At 40.5% G+C, this 19,956-nt stretch overlaps 1 protein-coding gene across 1 annotated transcript in view; it reads right to left on the bottom strand.

Annotated features, from left to right (window-relative positions):
• plxnd1 (plexin D1) overlaps positions 1 to 19,956 on the bottom strand; it is a 76,663-nt gene that overhangs the window by 32,044 nt on the left and 24,663 nt on the right. The window contains exons 8-14 of the mRNA XM_086213658.1: positions 18,295 to 18,394; positions 16,919 to 17,017; positions 14,395 to 14,484; positions 14,037 to 14,145; positions 12,851 to 13,008; positions 8,815 to 8,960; positions 503 to 608 (exon numbers count right to left, since the gene is read on the bottom strand). Coding sequence (XP_086069784.1) covers positions 503 to 608; positions 8,815 to 8,960; positions 12,851 to 13,008; positions 14,037 to 14,145; positions 14,395 to 14,484; positions 16,919 to 17,017; positions 18,295 to 18,394 — 808 coding nt within the window. The remainder of the gene's footprint in view (positions 1 to 502; positions 609 to 8,814; positions 8,961 to 12,850; positions 13,009 to 14,036; positions 14,146 to 14,394; positions 14,485 to 16,918; positions 17,018 to 18,294; positions 18,395 to 19,956) is intronic.

A 19,956-nucleotide genomic window follows, 5' to 3' on the forward strand; every position in this document is an offset into this window, starting at 1 on the left:
TAAATCACAAGACAGAACCGCTCTTAGAAACTGCAGAAATTATAGACTGCTCCAGAACTGAATAATGAAAAACTCTTTTCCTGTAAACAAAAAGAAACAAAGGGCTTACATGGGTATTTCCACGAGCTGAATATGCTTAATCCAATGGGAGACTGTGAGGGTCAAGGTCAATTAACACAACGCTGGCTAGTTCACTTCCACCAGTGATGAATTCAGAATAAGGGGACATTCCAACAAAGCCATATTTGTTTTTGCTGGCAGTAGGTGCAGGATGACAATGCTGCCTAGCTGCAGCTCAGATAAACGTTTGAAGATTCCCACACACTCACAGTCTCCTGAATCATAAAACGCATCTGTTAACACTCAACAGACACACTTGGGAAGGCTATCCCACTGGGGAGGCAGGAACAAGAGAGAGTAGAGGAGGAAGAAGAATGTGGAAGGAGGGGCAGACAGAAGAGAAAGACTCCAGGAGGAGAGTGGTTGTCTGGAGACTACGCACCAAGTATGAGAAGCTCTCCTTTGACGTCCCCCTTCCACTCTGATCTACATCCACCTGGACCATGTCTGTCCTGTCGTGTGCAGACCTCCCAGTGACACACACCAGCCTGCAAAATTTAAAAATAGTATGTCAGATTGTATTGTAAGCAGAACGGAGAATCCTGGAAAATAATAATTATTCATTAATTTATCAAACTACATTGAATACATCCATCTATCCATATATTTTCTACACAGCTTATCTGTGTTAAGAGTCACCCATTGTAAGCCTATCCCAGCTGACATTGGGCAAGAGGTGGGGTACACCCTGCAAGGGTCACTAGTCCATTGCAGGGCCATTAGAACCAATTAGGGGCTCAGTGTCTTGCTCAAGGACGCTTTGACATGGTCACAGAGATGTGTAAGATTGAGCCAGCAACCATTCGGTTGCGAGACGGCAACTCTACCTCCAAACCATGTCGCCCCTACCACATTAAATTTACATATGGAATCCAGTAAGCCCCCAGATATCGGATATTAAGAGATGTAAAGTTCAACGCTCCTCAGACCAGATGTGCCTGATATTACAGGGCTGCTGAGGCTTGTTCTCTCACCTCCTGGCTGTTATTAAGCCTTGTGTCATCAGCACACACTCCACAGGGACATCTCATATTAATGACACTGTGGTACACTGTGGAACAGGAATCTACCGTTTGTTGCCTCATTGGGATAAATGTACTAGAGGGGGAAACACAACCTTTATCGCCTCACAGGATCCCCTCCCAGCTTGACACTCTGTCGGTTTATTTAGTCAGGTGTTGGGTGCTACAGTGGTTATAAATTCTCAGCGCAAGATCGGATGATTGACGGAGGAATTGTGGGGAATTTACATACGCAGAGGAGCTGAGGTTTACGTAGGAGGACCTGGCAAGGCATGCGGTGAGATGAAGCAGGGCTGGACAGATTTGGGCTTGGCTGCGGGGTCAAGCTGTTGAAGCTGAGAGCAGCTCTGTTCAGGGATAAAGCTGTAACAGAGTATTTTTAAGTGTCAGGCTTTATTCTTCTCAAACTGATGCTTTAAATCGTACCCAAGTCTAAACAACCACAGCATTTAACAAACCCAGTTCAAACATAGACTGGCTGTTAAAATGTTCTAAAGAAACACGAGATAACAGCCATTTGTTGATATGGCCAAAATGTCTGCTCATTAATTACATCAGGTTAAATGTGTCACTAAAATCAAATTAACCTCCCCTCAGTCAAGAAGGCAACCTTCTGCTGCATCTTCTAACCTGTTCTCATTTAAGAAGAAAGGAATTAAAATGGAAAAACAAAAAAGAAACGTATAAAAGAGGGCAAAAGGTGATTTTGAGACTGAATCTGTGTGAGCCGGTGCATTTGTTTCATGGTTATATCAGACTGAGAATCAAAACAATCCCTCACATATACATATAAATGTATATATTAAGAAAGGTCAGACATTATCAACTGTTACATGGTAAAATAAGTCTACCTGCTTTTAGACAACACACTGTGTGTGTGTGTGTGTGTGTGTGTGTGTGTGTGTGTGTGTGTGTGTGTGTGTGTGTGTGTGTGTGTGTGTGTGTGTGTGGGTGGGTGATGTTAATTCACTATGATCACAGTCAAAGGACAAGCAGACCCAATAGGAGTAAACTGACCTCTATCCTGCATTCCAGCACCGCCCCACTGTTGTGATATTATGGCTTTCAGATGGTGATATACTTGCTATTTTTGAAAATGTCTCTGATCATTTCCCTTGAGTAGATGATGAGGATCATCAACAATCAAATCTGTATGTGTGTGTGTGTGTGTGTGTGTGTGTGTATGTGTGTGCATGCATGCATGTGGATGTGTGTGTGGGTGTTTGTGTGGATATGAGGTCGCTCAGGGCTCATGCGAAAATGATAGCAGGGGTAAAGAACCTGAGCTGAATATCCAGCGAAGCCCTCCAGAAAATCAGGTGCATTTCCCACTGACAGTGCCATTAATTAAAATGTTGACAGCGTATGAGTGGAACAACGTCTCTCCAGAGCAGCACATTTTCCTTTTTGGCACCCAGATGTGAACTTTCACCTTTCAGCACACGAGCAGGCACCTGTCTCAACAGCCCTTGTAAATGAGGTCACATGTGCAGGTGTGTGCATGCTAAGGCCAGTTCAAATTTCAGTGCGTTAAACGTATTTATCCTGTTTGGCACTCTTTAACACTGTTGTGAGAATTAATTATGATTAGATACGTTTTATTTGTAATGGGGGTTTTTAAGTTAAATGTGAAAATAAAAGGGTTTAAGCTAACAGGAAAGAAACAGGGTCAAATTTGATCACATCAATACGAGTACTGTGCGTGCCTGTGTGTGCTGACACTGTCAGCCAAAGTGACATGTTATGATTTGTCAGTGCCACTTCCAGCAATGAGGATATGTTTCGCTGTCATAACAACCAGTTTCAACAACCAATGAGAAACGACCATCCAAGATGAGATCACCCCCGGAGTAAAATGCGATTCGCTGTTTTTCGACATGCGGTTTGGGGGAATGTGTCAGCCAGCTGGAGTGACAGGTAAGACCCACAAGTCACCCTCATGCTGGTCTTAATACAATGATTGGCTTCACTGGAGCAAGACCAGATAAACAGTTCTATTCAAGGGACATTTACTGATACTGAGTTGAAGTTTGGATGTAATTGTAGAGTTACTGACTTCCACTGAGCTGCCAGAGTCAAAACCAGGTCCTGCTGTCTCCATGGTGACAGTGTGATGGTCCCTGAGCTACTAGGGGATAGCAGTGGAGTCATTTTAAATGAGTAGTGTGCTGCATAATAATATTTGTGAAAATTAGCCTCATGAATGCATGAAAATGAAGCAACGCAAACACGGTTGAAATAAACAAGGATGGTGATCTGTAAGGTTTGCTCTGGGGACTTATTTAGAGGCTCCTCTAGCCTCTCCTCGAATACAAAATTGTCAGTTATAAATTGAAAGGATTATGTCTGAAATATTATGCTTTACTGTACCTGATTTCAGTTGCTTGTGAAGTGTCGCTCCTCTTCTATCTAAAACACTTCACCTAAAATGCACTTGTTTGACATGATTCGATTTTGGGTACAGAAAATAAAGTTTGCAACTGCGCCTTAATTATTTGTTTGCAGACATATCCACTCAGTTATTCATATGTAATAAAGTCTCCAAGCTTGTCTATCAGAGGGCACCTCTCAAAAATGTTTACGCTTTCCCAATAACCTGTCAATGCATAACTTTAAAGTATGAAAGTAATACAGAACTGGTAATACTGAACTGGTAAATATTGGTCTCAGATTAACGCCCTGATCTGTCTCACAGCCCCAAATCCCAAAATGTTTAACCCCCCACCACCACCACCACCAAGAATTCAACACCCACCCGACTTGGTCGCAACAACGATGTGGCCGTAAAGCTGTTCTAGGTATTCCTGTCCTGATTACTAATAGCCTAAGTAATCTAATCAAAGAACACTGTGACTACAAACAGATTGTACGATCAGTGCCACGTATGTCATCTTAAATTCTTAGTGTTCAGCTAAGACCGGTTTCCCCTCCTGCCACAAAAACCCTGCAGTTAAAATTAGCCCTTCTTAACATCAGATCATTAACTAACAAGTCCTTTAAAGTAAATCACTTGATTAATGAAAAAAACTTCAATTTCATGTTTTTACTGAAAACCTGGCTTAACAGCACCACTGGTGTAGCAGCTTTAATTGAGGCTTGTCCACCAAACTATGGATATTTTCAATTTGTTCGACAGAATGGGAAAGGAGGAGCTGCTATTTCTGATACATCCTGTTTATGCCATGACATCTATCCAGGTGTTTTCTCTTTATTTGAATACCTTACTATTGAGCTCAAAACTGAACTGTTGGTGCTCATTATCACAGTATGTAGGCCACCAAGATCTTCATCGCTATTTCTACAGGAATTCTCAGAACTGGTCTCATTTAGTATTACCAGATATTAGAGGCTGATCATAAATGGAGACAGAATATTCATATTAATACGAAGAATGATTCCAGAACTATCAAACTCATGAATCTGTTGGATAACTTTGAGTTTACACAACATGTAAACAAAGCTACACACAAATAATGGCAATACACACAATGTTGTCATAACTACAGGCTTAAACAATGATAAGGTCTCAATAATTCCATCCATCCATTTTATATAATGCTTATACGTTAAAGGTTGTAGGGGGGGGCTGGGTCCTATCCCAGCTGACTTCAGGCGAAATGTGGGGTACACCATGGACAGATGGCCAGTCTTAGGGCCAACGCATATAGACACACAACCATTCTCACTCACAGCCACGCCTACAGTCAATTTAAAGTCACCGATTAACCTAACTTGTACATCTTTGGACTGTGGGAGGAAGCCGGAGTACCCAGAGAGAACCCACGCAGGCAGGGAGAACACGCAAACAACACACAGAAAAGCCCTGGGATCAAACAGGGGCTCAAACCCGGAACCCTCTTGCTATGAGATGACAGTGCTAACCACTGCACCACTGTCACCCGGGTCTCAACAACTGAATTACCTATACCTGACCATCACTGTGTTTTTGATGCTAAACTAATCTTAACAAAGGTAAAAAAAAAAAAAAAAAAAAAAAAGAATATGTGGATTAAAAGAGAGTCTTTAATGATGTGGCTGTGGCAATTATCTCAAATATCAGGCAACCATTTCAGTTACCCAGCCTGAACTGGTCATTAAATGACGTGGTTGAAAATCTTAACAATAATCTCTCAACTGCCTTAGACACTGTTGCCCTAAAGTTCAAAAAGAGGTCAACTGGTAGAATCTCCCCACGGTTTAACAATGGCAATGTAAAGCAGACTAAGAGAGCATGTTGGGCAGCTGAAAGAAAATGGAAGACGATTAAGCTTACAATCTCCTTCAACATTTACAAAGAGGCTATGACTGCTTATAACAAAGCAGCATGTCTGGCTAAAAGGGATCATTTCTCCAAGACTATTACGGAGAATTCTGGAAATCCCAGAATTTTATTCTAAACTATTGACCAGCTACTAAAATCCACCCCCACCTCCTACTCCTTTATATTAAAATGTGGAGAACATGCATTGGTTTTTGACAGCCAAATAACTTCAATCAGAGCCAGCATCACTTCTGTTGTAAACATGGATAACGTCTGTAAACCCTGTAAAAAAGATGTAACCATGGGGAAATTCACGTGCATTGCACCTACTGAACTTTGTACAATAGTCACCTAATGTAATCCCTCAACCTCTTGCATTGACCCCGTTCCTACAGCTTTTTTAAAGCGGACGTTTGACAGTGTTTCCATTCATGTCCTAAAGATTATAAAAACTCTCTTCAAACAGGTATTTCCCCAAATGCTTTCAAAACAGCTGCTGTAAAACCACTTCTAAAGAAACCTAACCTTGACAGTACAGTAGTGCACTGACCAGCTATAGACCAATATCCAACCTTCCATTCATTAGCAAGATACTTGAGAAGATAGTTTCAGCTCAAACAAAGTGTTTTCAAAGAAAACAACATTCTAGAGGAATTTCAATCACTTTTCAGAATGGGGCACAGCACTGAAACTGCGCTTACTAAAATGATCAGTGATCGTAGACTGAACACTGACGCAAAAAAGTTATCGATTCTTGTCCTCTTAGACCTGAGCGCAGCATTCGACACGATCGACCATGACATCCTAATTGGTCGCATAGAACAGTTAGTTGGTCTCTTAGACTATGTATTAAAATGGTTCAGAACATATATCAAAGGGAGAAAGTATTATATCAGCATTGGAGACCATGCGTCTGAGAAACACAACACATACTTTGGAGTTCCACAGGGGAGCTGCCTCGATCTACTATTATTTTTGCTACATACAGTATGCTACCGCTTAGGGACATCACTAGAAGGCACAATGTATGTTTCCATAGCTATGCGGATGACACACAACTGTACATCTCTGTAGAACCAATTAATGCTTCAGCTATTAAATCCATTTCCGATTTTCTTATGGTAATTAATAAATGGATGAGCAATAATTTCTTAAAGTTAAATGAATTAAAACCTGAATTGAAAACCTATTAGTTGGCCCTGCAACAAAAAGAGAAATGCAATAGAATAACATGGGAAAGCTTACTCCTTGGGTTAGACATGAGGTTACTAGTCTCACATTATTATCGATTCAGATCTTCGCTTCAAGTCTCACACTAACAAGGTGACAATTATTTTTCCACATTAAAAACATAGCTAAAGTATGTCCATTTATAAATCAAAAGGATGCTGAGAAACTAATCCACCCCTTTATCTCAAACTGACTCGATTACAATAATCCGCTCCTCATTGGCCTCCCAAAGAAGACCACAGGCAGGCTTCAATTTATTCAGAAATCTGCTGCTTGACAATTAACTACAACCAAGAGAAGAGAGCAAATTACTCCAGTGTGGCTACTCTGCACTGGCTTCAGGTGACATTTAGAACTGACTTTAAGGTCCTCCTCCTTATATACAAGGCTCTAAATGGTATGGGACCGGGCTACATTATAAACTCTCTTACCAACTACACACCAGCTAGGACATTGCGATCATCAGATGCAGGTCAATTGGTCACCAGAAACTGTCATAATAAGATCGGTGTTGCAGATTTTGTCAACTACGCCCCAAAGTTGTGTAACACATTACTCATAAATATCAGGGGAAGCCAACACACTTGACATTTTCAAAAGGCAGCTCAAAACCTATCTTTTTACCACATAATTTGATTGACTTTTATTGTACCCTTAATTCTTTCTTAATCATTGCCCTGAAATGGCCTGTTAATCTTATCTTGCACTCTTTCAAACTTTATCATTTCTCTGTAAAACTGTCCATAGCACTGTCAGAAACTGTATAGTGGCTGTTTCTGTAAAATATCTAAATTACTGGGTTGAAAAACAAAATTTTTGCTCAGAACTGGTTATTATGTAATGTAACTCAGAACTGTTTCTGGAAAGTATCTCAGAATCATTTCTGTTAAGCACCTCAGAACTGGAAATTGTTCTAAAATAGAATTTTGAACTGGTAAATCAGAACTGGAAATAGTGTGAAGCAACATTGAGGTCCTGACTGTACTAAATATTCTAAATACTTTTTTTCCTTTCCTTTTTTGCCTATCTTCTATGCACCTCTCGCTGAGGCTGGGAGTCCATTGTCAATTACTGTTGCCATAGATAAGTGGGAAGAATGGGACTGTGAATGAGAAAGTTAAAGATATTGAGACTGAGCCAAGAACAAGAAGGTACAGAAGGGTTTTATTCCTATTTTATTAATATACTTTTATATCACTGCTCTTAAACGACTTACACTATCATTTTTATCTTGTACTATTTCATTCTATCATGAATTTTGTAACGGAATTAAAGTAACTCTAGAAGCCCACTGGAACACTAGGTTCGGATATAATGTTGATTAATGTCCTTCTCTATCTTTATCTGCTGTCCATCTGACCACTTATTTGCTTGAAAGCAAGGTTACCATGACAACAGATAATTGATAGGTATCATCCCACCAATCCAGCTGCAGCTTTAATGCACATTTTTTAAAAAATGTTACATTACTAACCTCTTAACTCTAATTATAATTTAGGTTTTCACTGCTGAATGAATACATACAAACATTTCAACTACTTTTATCAAGGCACCTTTTTTGATGTGTTTGATATAAAATAGATATAAAGAAAGATTTTGATACAGGTCAAATTATAAGTTTCCTTTAAACCAAGAAAATGTGCTGGATCATGTTTTATTATGTCTGGCAGATATGATTTGGTCTGGTGATTTCATGCTAAATTGTAGACTTAGTAGACAATTGTGATGTTAAAAGAAGCAAAGAAGATTACATACAGCATGCTGGCACATTAATATCTTTGAGAATCAGCAGAGTACCCCACAGAGGAATGGAAGCTTTGTTTATATGAGGTAGGAAGACAGTTGGTTGTACTGTGGTATCCATGCTTATGATTATTCTCATTATCACGATTATTAGACCCACAGCAGTTGTATGCATATTAGAATGCAGGTTCTTGTGGTTAGCATAAGCAGAAATCTTAATAGTCACTGTACATGATATAAATAAAATTCGTCCACTGCATTTGAACAAAGTCCAAATTCCACACAGAAAGGACCTGGGTCAACAGAGAATTTGACCCAGGACCTTTTTACAATTGGACATATTCTTCACTGTGTCCCAATGATGGCGTGACTAAAATTAATATGTTCCTTCAACCACTGTAAATGCATCTGTTAGTATAAAGCTCTTAGGATGCTTACTCTACAGAGACAGTGTAGAGCTCAGGCAGCAGAGTACATGGGGCATCTCCAATGACGACTTTCACTGCTCCAGCCCTTCGGCCCAGGTTCCTGCCCTGCACTGTCAGAAGGGTGCCTCCTTCAACGGTGCCCCTGAGGGGGAAGATCTGAAAAATAACGGGGTGAAGTGAGGGTGAAGGGGGGGGAGAAAAACCTTCCATTATGTACAATGAATTAAAGCTCATCTGTAGATTACCTCTTTTAAAAAAGACCTGTAATGATATGTGATTATGAAACTGATGGACAATCAAGAGAAAGTCCCTGCTGCTGACATGGAGACATGAGGCCAAGTGGGGGTGCAAGTGTTATCTTGCTGAAGACTGAAATCAATTAGATCTCAGTCTTCAACACGGACACAACCACACAACCACACACGCACGCACGCACACACACACACACACACACACAACCACACACACAAACACACACACACACACACACACACACACACACACACACACACACAAAATGCCATCTCTTAACTGTTTGAGACTCTTCAGTCTCTGTTCCTCCACAGCACATGCAAATAAAGAGCAGGCTAAGAGCCCCCTTCACATCCCTCAAGAGAAAGCATGAGTGAGAGAGTGAGTGCCAGGGAGGTGAGGTGGAGAGCACAGCAAAAAGGTGGATGAGTGGTGAGGCAATTTCGGGAACTGAGTGTCGAGAGGAGAGCGAATGCTGATGGTAGTGAGAGAGCAAAGCCTCAACGGGGGAATTAAAGCATAGCGTTATTCCCTTTCATCTGTTTGCATGTATCTCTGCTATGTCAAATTCCTTAGTAGCATTTCTGCTGTTGTTCAGAGGCGCACTCTCACATTATTTCAACCCTCGCATTTGGTCTTCTAACTCTCCATTCAGGAGCCACAGAGAGAAAGGAGAGGGCTGTCACCTCTCCAGTCACCACAGAAACAGTTTTGAAATAGCATCTCCGACACCCAGACAGAAGCAATCTACACTGATCTTGCCACTGTAGCATAGCTACCCAAGCAGAATCCAATGAATGACCCCTGGCTGACTGGCGGTCATTGTGACCCCTCTGTCTTATTAGCTGGGCTCCAGCTCAATCACAAACTGAGCTGGAGAATGAAAACAGCTCCTCTGTTAGGTCTAGCTAGGTGGGGAACAAAAGTCTGCCTCTGCATTCTGATAATTTGAAGCTTGTAAAAGTAATACACACACACACACATATAAATACACACACACACACACACACACACACACACACACACCCATATGTATGTATACACATTTTTTTAATTTTTAATGGGTAAATGAGAGGTTGCTAAGTAGAGACTTTAAATAATGTGCAAAAACCTACAGTTGAAACCAATCGATAATTTGCAGTATTTCTGTGAGCCACAGGTGGTTTTATTAAGCTTGTGGCTATTAAGTGTGGCCACCCTGTGCTTAGTTGCACCACAAACATACAGTTCCTGCCAAAAACACAAATCCACATCCTTCTATGCACTCGTAACGCACAGCAAACACATAAAGGCATATATGAACACAGACACACTAAAGCACCCACCCTCTTCTTCTCTTCAGAGCTCAGCAGTAAGTGGAGTTATTTATTATCAATGTGCGTCTTATGGCACCGAGTGTGTCTCTGTGGTTCCACTGAGTACTGACATCAACATCAGCTGGCATGCTGCTCATTTACACCTCTTGCAAGTCTGTGAGTCTTGATTTACAGCCCCGACTTTGCCAGGCCTCCGGGGAGCTCAGAGGGTGGGAATGCGTCTGTAAAACCTCCACTAAAAATGATAAATCTATGAAATGTATTTAAGGACTAAATTATTCCACATCATCGTATCAGATCAAAAATATTTCAAATACACTGCAGATATACAACATGCACTGGTGAATCTGTCTAAATGATAAAATCCATATGTTTGCTATTTTTTTTGCCTCTTTTTTCATTGTTTTTTGGATAGATTGCTTTGAAGTCAGAGCTTTCATCTTTCACTGCTCACTCCAGTTCCTCTACATCACACTAATCAAGGAGGACATGAGGACAAAAACAGGAAAAGGTTTCTCACTATACCGTACCCCTCTCCACCCTTTTGCTGTCCAACTGGCTCTTCATCCTCTCTACCAACCATTTACGCCTCACTAACCTCCCTCTGTTCTATCCATCTTGTTTCATGTTGTGGATGTTTGGCATTTCCTCTTGTGGATGCCATTGATGTACTTCTAATCAATGTTATTTTAAACTGTGGACCTACCATGAGAATAAAGGGCCCTTAGAGATGATAAATGTCTCCATTGTTTCACGCCAATGCACTGAATAGAAAGCATTTCCCACAATTAAGTATTGTGTTTAAATAATAATAAATTCCTCTTGTAAATTATTGATTATGGGCACTAAGTGCATGTGGTGGAGCTTGAATGTAAGAAAGCACAGCAAAAAATATATATCAATTGTTGGATCCTCAAGTGAAAATTACAAATTTGTCATGCTTTATTTTGGTGCAGTGTCCACTTACAATGTCACATGATAAGCAAAGCTCATTTGTATTTACATGTACATGTTTGAGACTCTTTTCACAATCTTATTCAGCAATACACATGAGTATTAATTATAAGATTAACATATGCAACATATAAATGCAACATGTAAATCTGTTCCTGTCAGATGAACTGTGCACACTCATAGAAACACACATACAAGAAAGCTTTTCAAAAGTGATCATCAGATCTGTGAAGGTTAGTCAAATTTAAAAAGCTCTATAGGAGACCTTGCGAGCAAGGATTGGAATACACATTTCTGAGTTCCCCAAATGTGTAAATCATATTTTTCATTTGAGGTTGATGTAATACACATTTGTGACTATTTTCTCTCTCCATATACATGTTTCATTATCTAAGCTGCACTTAGGCTGCTTTGGTGTGTGTTATGGTGTGAATGTTCAGGAGGAGCTGATTTTTCTTCCTTGTAAAATCCAAAGTACTTGGGCTTTAACCCCTGTGGATTCTCTGGGAAAACATGGCTGCCAAAGAATTGCATCACACACCCCACAGAACCGCAGCCCCAGTATCCTTTTTGCAACCCGTCGCTCTCCTGAGAGTCACTGGGAGTGTGTGAAAAGGAGGAAGAAGGAGAGTATCGCAATAAGGGCCTACCCACGCCAAAGGACTCTCAACCAGGCTAACTTCAGTCACATAAGAAGTCCACATAAGTTACTCTCACATAGCATCCTGTTAGTCACAGTGTGCTGACAGCTACAAAGAATGAGGGATAATCGTGAATGCTTCAATATGGCCTATTTTTGCATGACAGATTGTGGGCCTGCGTATGTGTGTGTGTGTGTGTGTGTGTGTTTGTGTGAGACAGAGGGAAGACTTGTGTGTCTGCCTGCTTTGTTCTACTTGCTTATTCTCCTGGGCTGCCCAGGTTTTTATCTACAGGAAGTTCAGGCCGACTGGGTCTCATGTGAACCGTGCTTCCCTTGACCGCCTACTGAGGCTGCTCTGATAGAATGTGTTGCAGCAGCAGAAAATATACTCCCATTACCGTTGGACAAACAAATGAATATGATCATGCAAATGAGATCCATAAAGGCCATCCTTTCCAATCATCATGATTTGACCATAGTTGGATCCAGTGGATCATAAGCACGCCTTAAACTCTACCAGTGTTACTATAGCCACAAATCCAAAATCCCTCAAGCTTCTAATTTGCCTTTTTCTGGTTACTGCGGTTTTCCACTCAAAGAGCCTTACATAGCTTTCATATCCCCTCCGCACTGTTATACACAAACTATAGCCACATAAGGCAGAAGGTGCTCTCATGCCCTCCTGATTGATTGTGTCCCCCGAGGGCTCTGGTGGCTAAAGTGAGTGTTAGTGTTATTACAAACTCTATTCAAACATTCCCGGAGCAGCTGACAAGAGACAGACAGGGCATTGCAATTCAAACCATGTGAATGACCCCATGATTCACTCATTTGTGTCTTGATAATGCATATTTTCATGCATGTTTAACCTGTGATGTTACCTTGTGGATATCTGGAGCTGGACATTGATCCCTGTTTAGCTGACAGTCATCCCTCAGCCTACAGCTGTTGTCACACCAACCACAGCGGTGACCCTGATCCTCACGGCCCCAGCACTGGGAGCAGTCTGCACTCCCCACCCCACAGTTATACACCTCCACTAGAGGGAGATGGGAAGTAGGAGAGATACACAGGAAATCATTAGCATTAATGAGCAGGATTTTCCTCATCTGTTGGACTTCTGTCCAAGTTTATATGAAACATATGGACTGTATTCTCTAAATAAACAGCTGAAGAATTCACAGGATGATATATTCATGGCTATAAAAATAACCCGTACAAGAAAAGAGTGGAGTAGTGGAGAACAAAGCCAGTGAGAAACAGATAATTTTGTTCCAAGTGTCTCCCTGGGAGAGGTCCCTTTTTATCACTACATGTGCATCTGTGTATACATTTGTACACACTTTACATTGTGTGTATGCCTGCGTAGGCGTGATAAAGTGCCTTTTTAAAATTTTGATGACTAATGCATGTTATGGAGTTATCGTCATATCCGTTAACAGAGTCTGGCAGTGGCCCACGGCTGTTGTTCACATGCAGAACACATGGTCTGTGAACTGCACATCTGGGGCTGGAAAAGGCGAGGTCTGGCTGGAAGCTGCACTGTAGACGATGTGCCAAGTTCAACAACACACACTCCACTTCTCATTATCTCTCTGTTGTCATGGAGCTCAAATTGTATTTGCAACAATACATATGGACATGGCTTGTACAAAGCATTTAAAACACCTGAAATTGAGTCTATGTTCTACACAATACAATCATTATATGTAATTAGATGGTGGCAGAATATAAATTATGGAAAATTAGTAGTTGTTGGCAAATTATGTGTTGTAAAACACATTCTATCACATCATGAGTGAAAAGCAGTTTTATTCCCAGTAAGTGGATCTTTATTTATCTCGGTTGAAAGACTTCCAACAATCTCACCAGAGAACATTCAAGCACAGGTGAAATGTATTCGAAGTGGCAACTATGTCAGAATTCCTCTAGTTTTAGCTGCTGTATAATTATATTGAAAATACAGGAGAACTTGAACAAACTGCAAGTGTGTAACAGATGGCTATTGTATTTTTTTTTACTTGCAATTTAAATTAAATAGTATGGTACATAAGTATGATGTCTTACCTTTCATTGGCTTAGGGCTGTCTACAAAAGTGTCTTCAACAAGTCTGGCGAAGTATCCCCTCCTCCTCAGGTTGAGGTGGTAAACCTGACTCTTCTGATTTGTGGACAGCTGAATGGAAAGAAAGGTAGGCGGAAACAGTTCAAATTTGCTGCTGAGCATCTGTGTTGGTTTTGTCATTTTTGCCTCCAAAGCGTTTCACTAACTAGCAAATAAGGATTTCAAATAACTGTAGCAAAACAACTTAAACTGAGCCTCAGACTGAACAATAATGAACACACTGAAACAGAAACTGATTCTTGGCAAAAGAAAAAAAAAAAACATAGTGGTTATTTCTGGTAGGTAATTGTCTATACTTACTGTCACTCCACTGCACTTGATGGTGGAGTTGTTCAGCCATGTGGCCTCATAACGCTGCTCCGTCCCGAAGTCACACTCCAGTTCTTCTCCCTGGTACATTTGAGTAATATACAGTATTAAAGAGATATTCTGAAGCTTTTTTTCCTTCTGATACAGACTCTGATTACCAAAAATGCATACTGGCCAATACAGAGCATGGATCTGTTAACCATTAAGCATTATTTGCTGGCAACACAGATGGAACTGGTGGGTTTCACCTTTTTGCTCGCACATCTCCGGTGCTGTGATTGTCAAGTCAAGTCAATTATCAAGTCAATTTTATTTGTGTAGCGCCAAATCACAACATAAATTATCTCATGACACTTAACAATTAGCCGTGAATGTGAGTTCAAATCCACAATGGAAAGATGGCTGTCCATTCTACACAGATTACATATTTGGGATTAACTGATACCATTTTTTTTCCAGGCTAATACCAATTATTAATAAGTCAAGGAGGCCAAAAACCAATTCAGATGCAGAAAATGTTAAAATTTCTATAACAAAATTTACAGCAATACAAACCCCAGCTCAAGGCTTAATTTTCACTCCATACAGGTTTAATGGAAGGGTTTTGTGAACAATTATATGAACAACATAAGAACAATAAATGCCACAAAGTGCATTAAGTGCGTTAACTGTGAACATACGAAAAAATAAAATTTAATAAACTCTTCACTAAAATAACTAAACAATAATATATAATAATAATAACAACTGACAATTGGTCAATCCCTTTTACATACATATCACTACCACTGTTTATAATACTAACATTGTGTGGAGTCGCCAGCGGAAGAACAGCACAACTTCCTCGTTGGCAACTGTTTAAGAGCTCATTTCCTGTCTATAATATTAGTCAGAGCTAATTGAGCTGACTGAGGAGTAGCAGGTTCTAACTCAGGGCTGATAAATAATGTGATCTCAGCCCATAAACTTGCATACCCTCAAATATCAGTCATGCATTTCAATGCATATCCGATACTGCTATCATAACCATAACTCCAATTAAAGCAATTACAGATGTTGTTTTCAACACTTGCAAAGAAATGTTCTTTCAAACATGTCTGGTTGCAATTCATTGCTTGAAAGTGTTGTAACACCAGGAAACTGAAGTAACCTGCCATAATTGTCCCAGCCAGGAAAAGATGAGATCCATTCAAAATTCATATTCATAAACATCTGGACTACCACACCTCAGCGAGTCATCTGGGAGCCAGGGTAATGAATATGAATTCAGTCTTCAAACAATGAGTGCCCTGAGTGTAACTGAGCCATACTATGTGAAGGTAAGAACATAAAGAAGCAAAGACAGGCAGGGCCAGTAACGGATAAGTGCTTAAAGTGGATGAAATCACTTGTGAATCCAGCCAGCTGAAATTGGTCTACTTTCATTGGCCTCTTCAAGACTATTTTTCTGTGCTTTTTGACACTAGAGAAGCTTGAAATTTTTGCCATCTGGTAGGCTTTTTCTACCAGACTACAGTAACACCACAATACCCCACCTTGAAATGCTCTCTTCATTCAGAGATCTAATAAATATTAGAGGCCAATCTTGCAAGCATCTGGTTGTTGCTAAGTGTTGAAGTGGAATGTTTATCACAGTCAATCTAAATAATTTATTCTGGGTTTCCCTTTTGGTAAAACATAAGGGACCAAACCAAAATTCACTGCAAATTCCAGAAGAGAGAACAAGCATGACTGACACAAATTTCCTGTTGCGATTTCTGGATGACTATGAACACAACGGCAGTTTGTTTAAACTCTCATAATGAAACCTAAGTGTAGTATGATTGGCTCTGGCTGCCCCGAGGATGTACGTGTGTGTGTGTGTGTGTGTGTGTGTCCGCGCTTGTGTGTGTGCCTATATGTGGTTTTGTATGTGACTCAATGTCTGTCACCATAGCAACACACCAAGACGAGTGGCTGGACAGGCCGACTAGGGTGAGACGTGTGACTGACCACGCCTGGCAACTAGTCGGCACAGGAATTTTGAGAGGATCCCAGTCATGTCTTTATCAGTGATGCAGGATCAGCGTCTGAGTTGCTCAGTGTGGATTAGGGATGAGAATAGGAGTCTAAAAAAGTGTTCTGGAAGGACTCATTTAAAATGAACACGAGGAAAAAAAACAGCTCCTGCCGGGTGTGCTGCCTCGGAGCAACTGCACATTTTACAATATGCTGACAAAGACACACCTCAGCTCTTCACAGTTAGACACCAGAGCCGTGGTGGGCACTGACAGCTGAGCAGTGAGCAACATAGGCATAAAGATCCTCGCTCATTTTTCACTGTCATCTGACAACATGGAGATGGCCCTTTCTCTGGTTTTACTCATTCATTCACCAAAATCACAGTGCACCAACATCCATCTGTGTTTAACTCAGCTTGAAGTAAACACACCATATGCCTCTGTTTTCTTCCAGCCATTTTCACAACATGCATTTTGGACAATGTCCAGCTTGGTAGTTGTAGTGTCTGTCGTACCTCTTGGATGTTGGTCAGGGATAAGGTGAAATCCTGGGCCGTCCCTGAGGGTGATGGAGGAACCTCTGCGGCGACCAAGCTGGGACAGGAAGCTGCATTCTGTGGTGAAATGGGATGCGAGGGCAGGAAGTGACATATAGCACTTACCAAAAAAAGAAAAAAACCCTTCAAAAAAACAATAACTCCCATGCACACATCCGCAAACCAAAATACCTGTCCTGTTTATCTGGCAGAGGAGGAAATGAGAGGGTGAAGTCTCGCTCGGATGGAAACAACAAAAGCTTCAAATAGAAAGACAATGAGGGATTTGAAAAGCAGACCCACCGGACACTGTGATGGTCTCTGCAGAACAGGAAAAAAAACCCACCTCCTTATCTCCTTATGACCTACATTACGAAAAGCTAATCGAGCATTTAATGCTTAAAAATGACCTAAAATCTAAAAAGGAAGCCTCATGTGCTTTCTTTAATATGTTTATTTTCCTGTATCTTGGGGATTTTAAACAGCACGCCTGACTAGGCTCTATTATGTTTCCAAAAGAATGCAGTGATATCTTTATTACTTCAGCATGTCTTTCCATTATCAGACGGTCATGTGATGTAAAAGTGAAACATTTAACACATGCAGCAATTAAACACTGAAAGTCATCTGACCAGAGGACTGGGACTCATGACCTATCCTCTTTACTGGAACTAGTAGTGTGACTGGACCCCTGTGTCTCCAGGTCAAAACCTTATCCTCACAGAGGTCTTAAGACCTGGCCAGGTCATAAAACTTCAGAGGGCGCATGAATAACACAATAGTGGTGCTTTAATTAGTTTCAATGAGGCCACACTAGTTTTGGATACACTTTGTTGTTTCACAGCCATTTCAAGAACGCGTGCCAAGACTTTTACACTATTCACTGTTTTTCAAAGTAATTTACACGCTTAAGGGACTTCACATAGCCAGAAAAACATCTACATAATCAATTTGTACAGTCACCTACTGCATTCACAGTTGAGCGGTATGTAAAACCGTCACTGAAAAGATTTATCTCTTCACTGGCAGCAAGCAGCCATGACATTTTATGCCAACAAGAAGAGGCCCAGTGGATCTGTTTTTCCTTGAGATATCCAAACAGAGACACACAAAATGAGAAACTTGATACAAGGTCACTTTAAAATGCTTCATGAACCTGTTACAAGTCTGCTAAACAAGAATCTCCTCAGATTTTATAGCTGGCTTTAACATACTGTGTTTGGACTGCTTGTAACCTCATGCTGAATTGCCTCATGAGTACCTCTGGAGTCAGATTTCTTCACCATACTTTTACATGGTGGAGTGTGAGAAGTGAGATCAGCTAGGCATCTGTTTGCGGGGAGGGGAGAACTCACCTCTAGCAGATTGTGCTTTGACTCGTCTTTACTGGAGACACATAGGTGGTTCTCCTGATTCCAGTAACATTTCCACCTGGTGCTCAGGCAACTCACACATCTGATAGAAAGGGAGACACACACAAAGAGTTGGGAAACTAGGGTTAAATCACCCCAAATAGTCCTGATTTCCTCCCTTATATCTCCTTCTGATCCTTTCACATGCATTAAATACAGTCTTTTATAAGTTGCATATTTTGGCCCGTGACGATTAATTTGGAGCACTACACAAACTGAAAAGCCGAAATGATTGCAGACATCAAAGTTGAGCTTTGATAAAAGGAAGTCATGATTAGTCACAGTAGCGGACACATTCATTCCACAGTTACAACACCGCAGTTCAGGGGGTCAAACGGAGCCAAATCTGCTGAGATGAAACAAAAAGGTTCTCGATAGACACTCAGAGCCAACCATGATTCGTGGTGTGTATTTGGGTCATGGGTGCTGTCTTGTAAGTTTTATCTTTGTTGGTTTTATGCTGGCTAATTTCATAAAAAACAAGATTATTCAAGTGTGTTTACTTCTTTCAAAGCAAAAAATAAGAGCGTATGCTTTCAGTTTATTTTCTTTGCGCTCATCAGAGGTATGGCCTGCTTAACAATATTATAAATGTCCTTGGCTTAAACTCAAAAAAGAAGCCTGTCTCTCTCCATTAACTCTATCAAACAGAGTCATAATATACTCAGAAAAGGTTTATATATTGCTTATAATTGGACTTAACCTTGTGACTAAGTTATACCAAAGGCAACTATATTAAAATATGCTTGCCAAATACATTAAAAATGGTATTATTTATAAATCAACCTTTTTTTTTTTTAGTATACATCTATAAGTAGAAACCATCTTTGGTTTTATACAACTACTTAATTTGCAGTATTCTTCAAATTAGAAATGCCTTAAGTCAAAAAAAAAAATCTTTACACAGAGTTTTTGTGTCATACATAAAAAAACAGCAGACTAGGCTGCTACAAACAAGGCATTCATTCATTCATTCATTCTCTGTAGTAGCCTGATCTAATGTGTTTTATGAAACGCAACCCCACTGAAAATGAGTGCCTCTCTGATTGTACGACTCGATTGAGCCCACGCAGCTTTCCTTTTCTTTGTTATGACATTTTAAACATATCTGTCTTCTTACTCTTTAAGATGGGTAGGTGTTATTGTTAGATGTGCACTTGGGAAGTTAAAAGGCAGTGCTGGATATAGGTAACATTAGTCTTTACACAAACATTTGAGTGTGTGTGTGTGTGTGTGTGTGTGTGTGTGTGTGTGTGTGTGTGTGTGTGTGTGTGTGTGTGTGTGTTACAGATAAACTACCTAAAGTGGAACACCCCCCACTGTATAGTATGTGTGTGAGCAAGTGTCACTTTGCCTCTGGGAAGAGACAGATGTCCCACACTAGGAATGATAGTGCCTCCAGTGATAGCAGCACTCCAAGGAGTCCTTAGACTGGATGGAACAGAGTGTGTGAGCAGTGTATATGAGAGGTTGCTGAAAATGTAACTGAAACAAATACATGTGAATATACTGTATAGGTGTGTGTGTGTGTGTGTGTGTGTGTGTGTGTGTGTGTGTGTGTGTTTACATACACCGATTAGAGGAAGACAACTTCATCAAGGTTCT

This window comes from Aulostomus chinensis, chromosome 9, assembly GCF_037954235.1.
Source record: "Aulostomus chinensis isolate RoL2024-O1b breed Wild chromosome 9, RoL_Achi_v1.0, whole genome shotgun sequence".
NCBI lineage: Eukaryota > Metazoa > Chordata > Actinopteri > Syngnathiformes > Aulostomidae > Aulostomus > Aulostomus chinensis.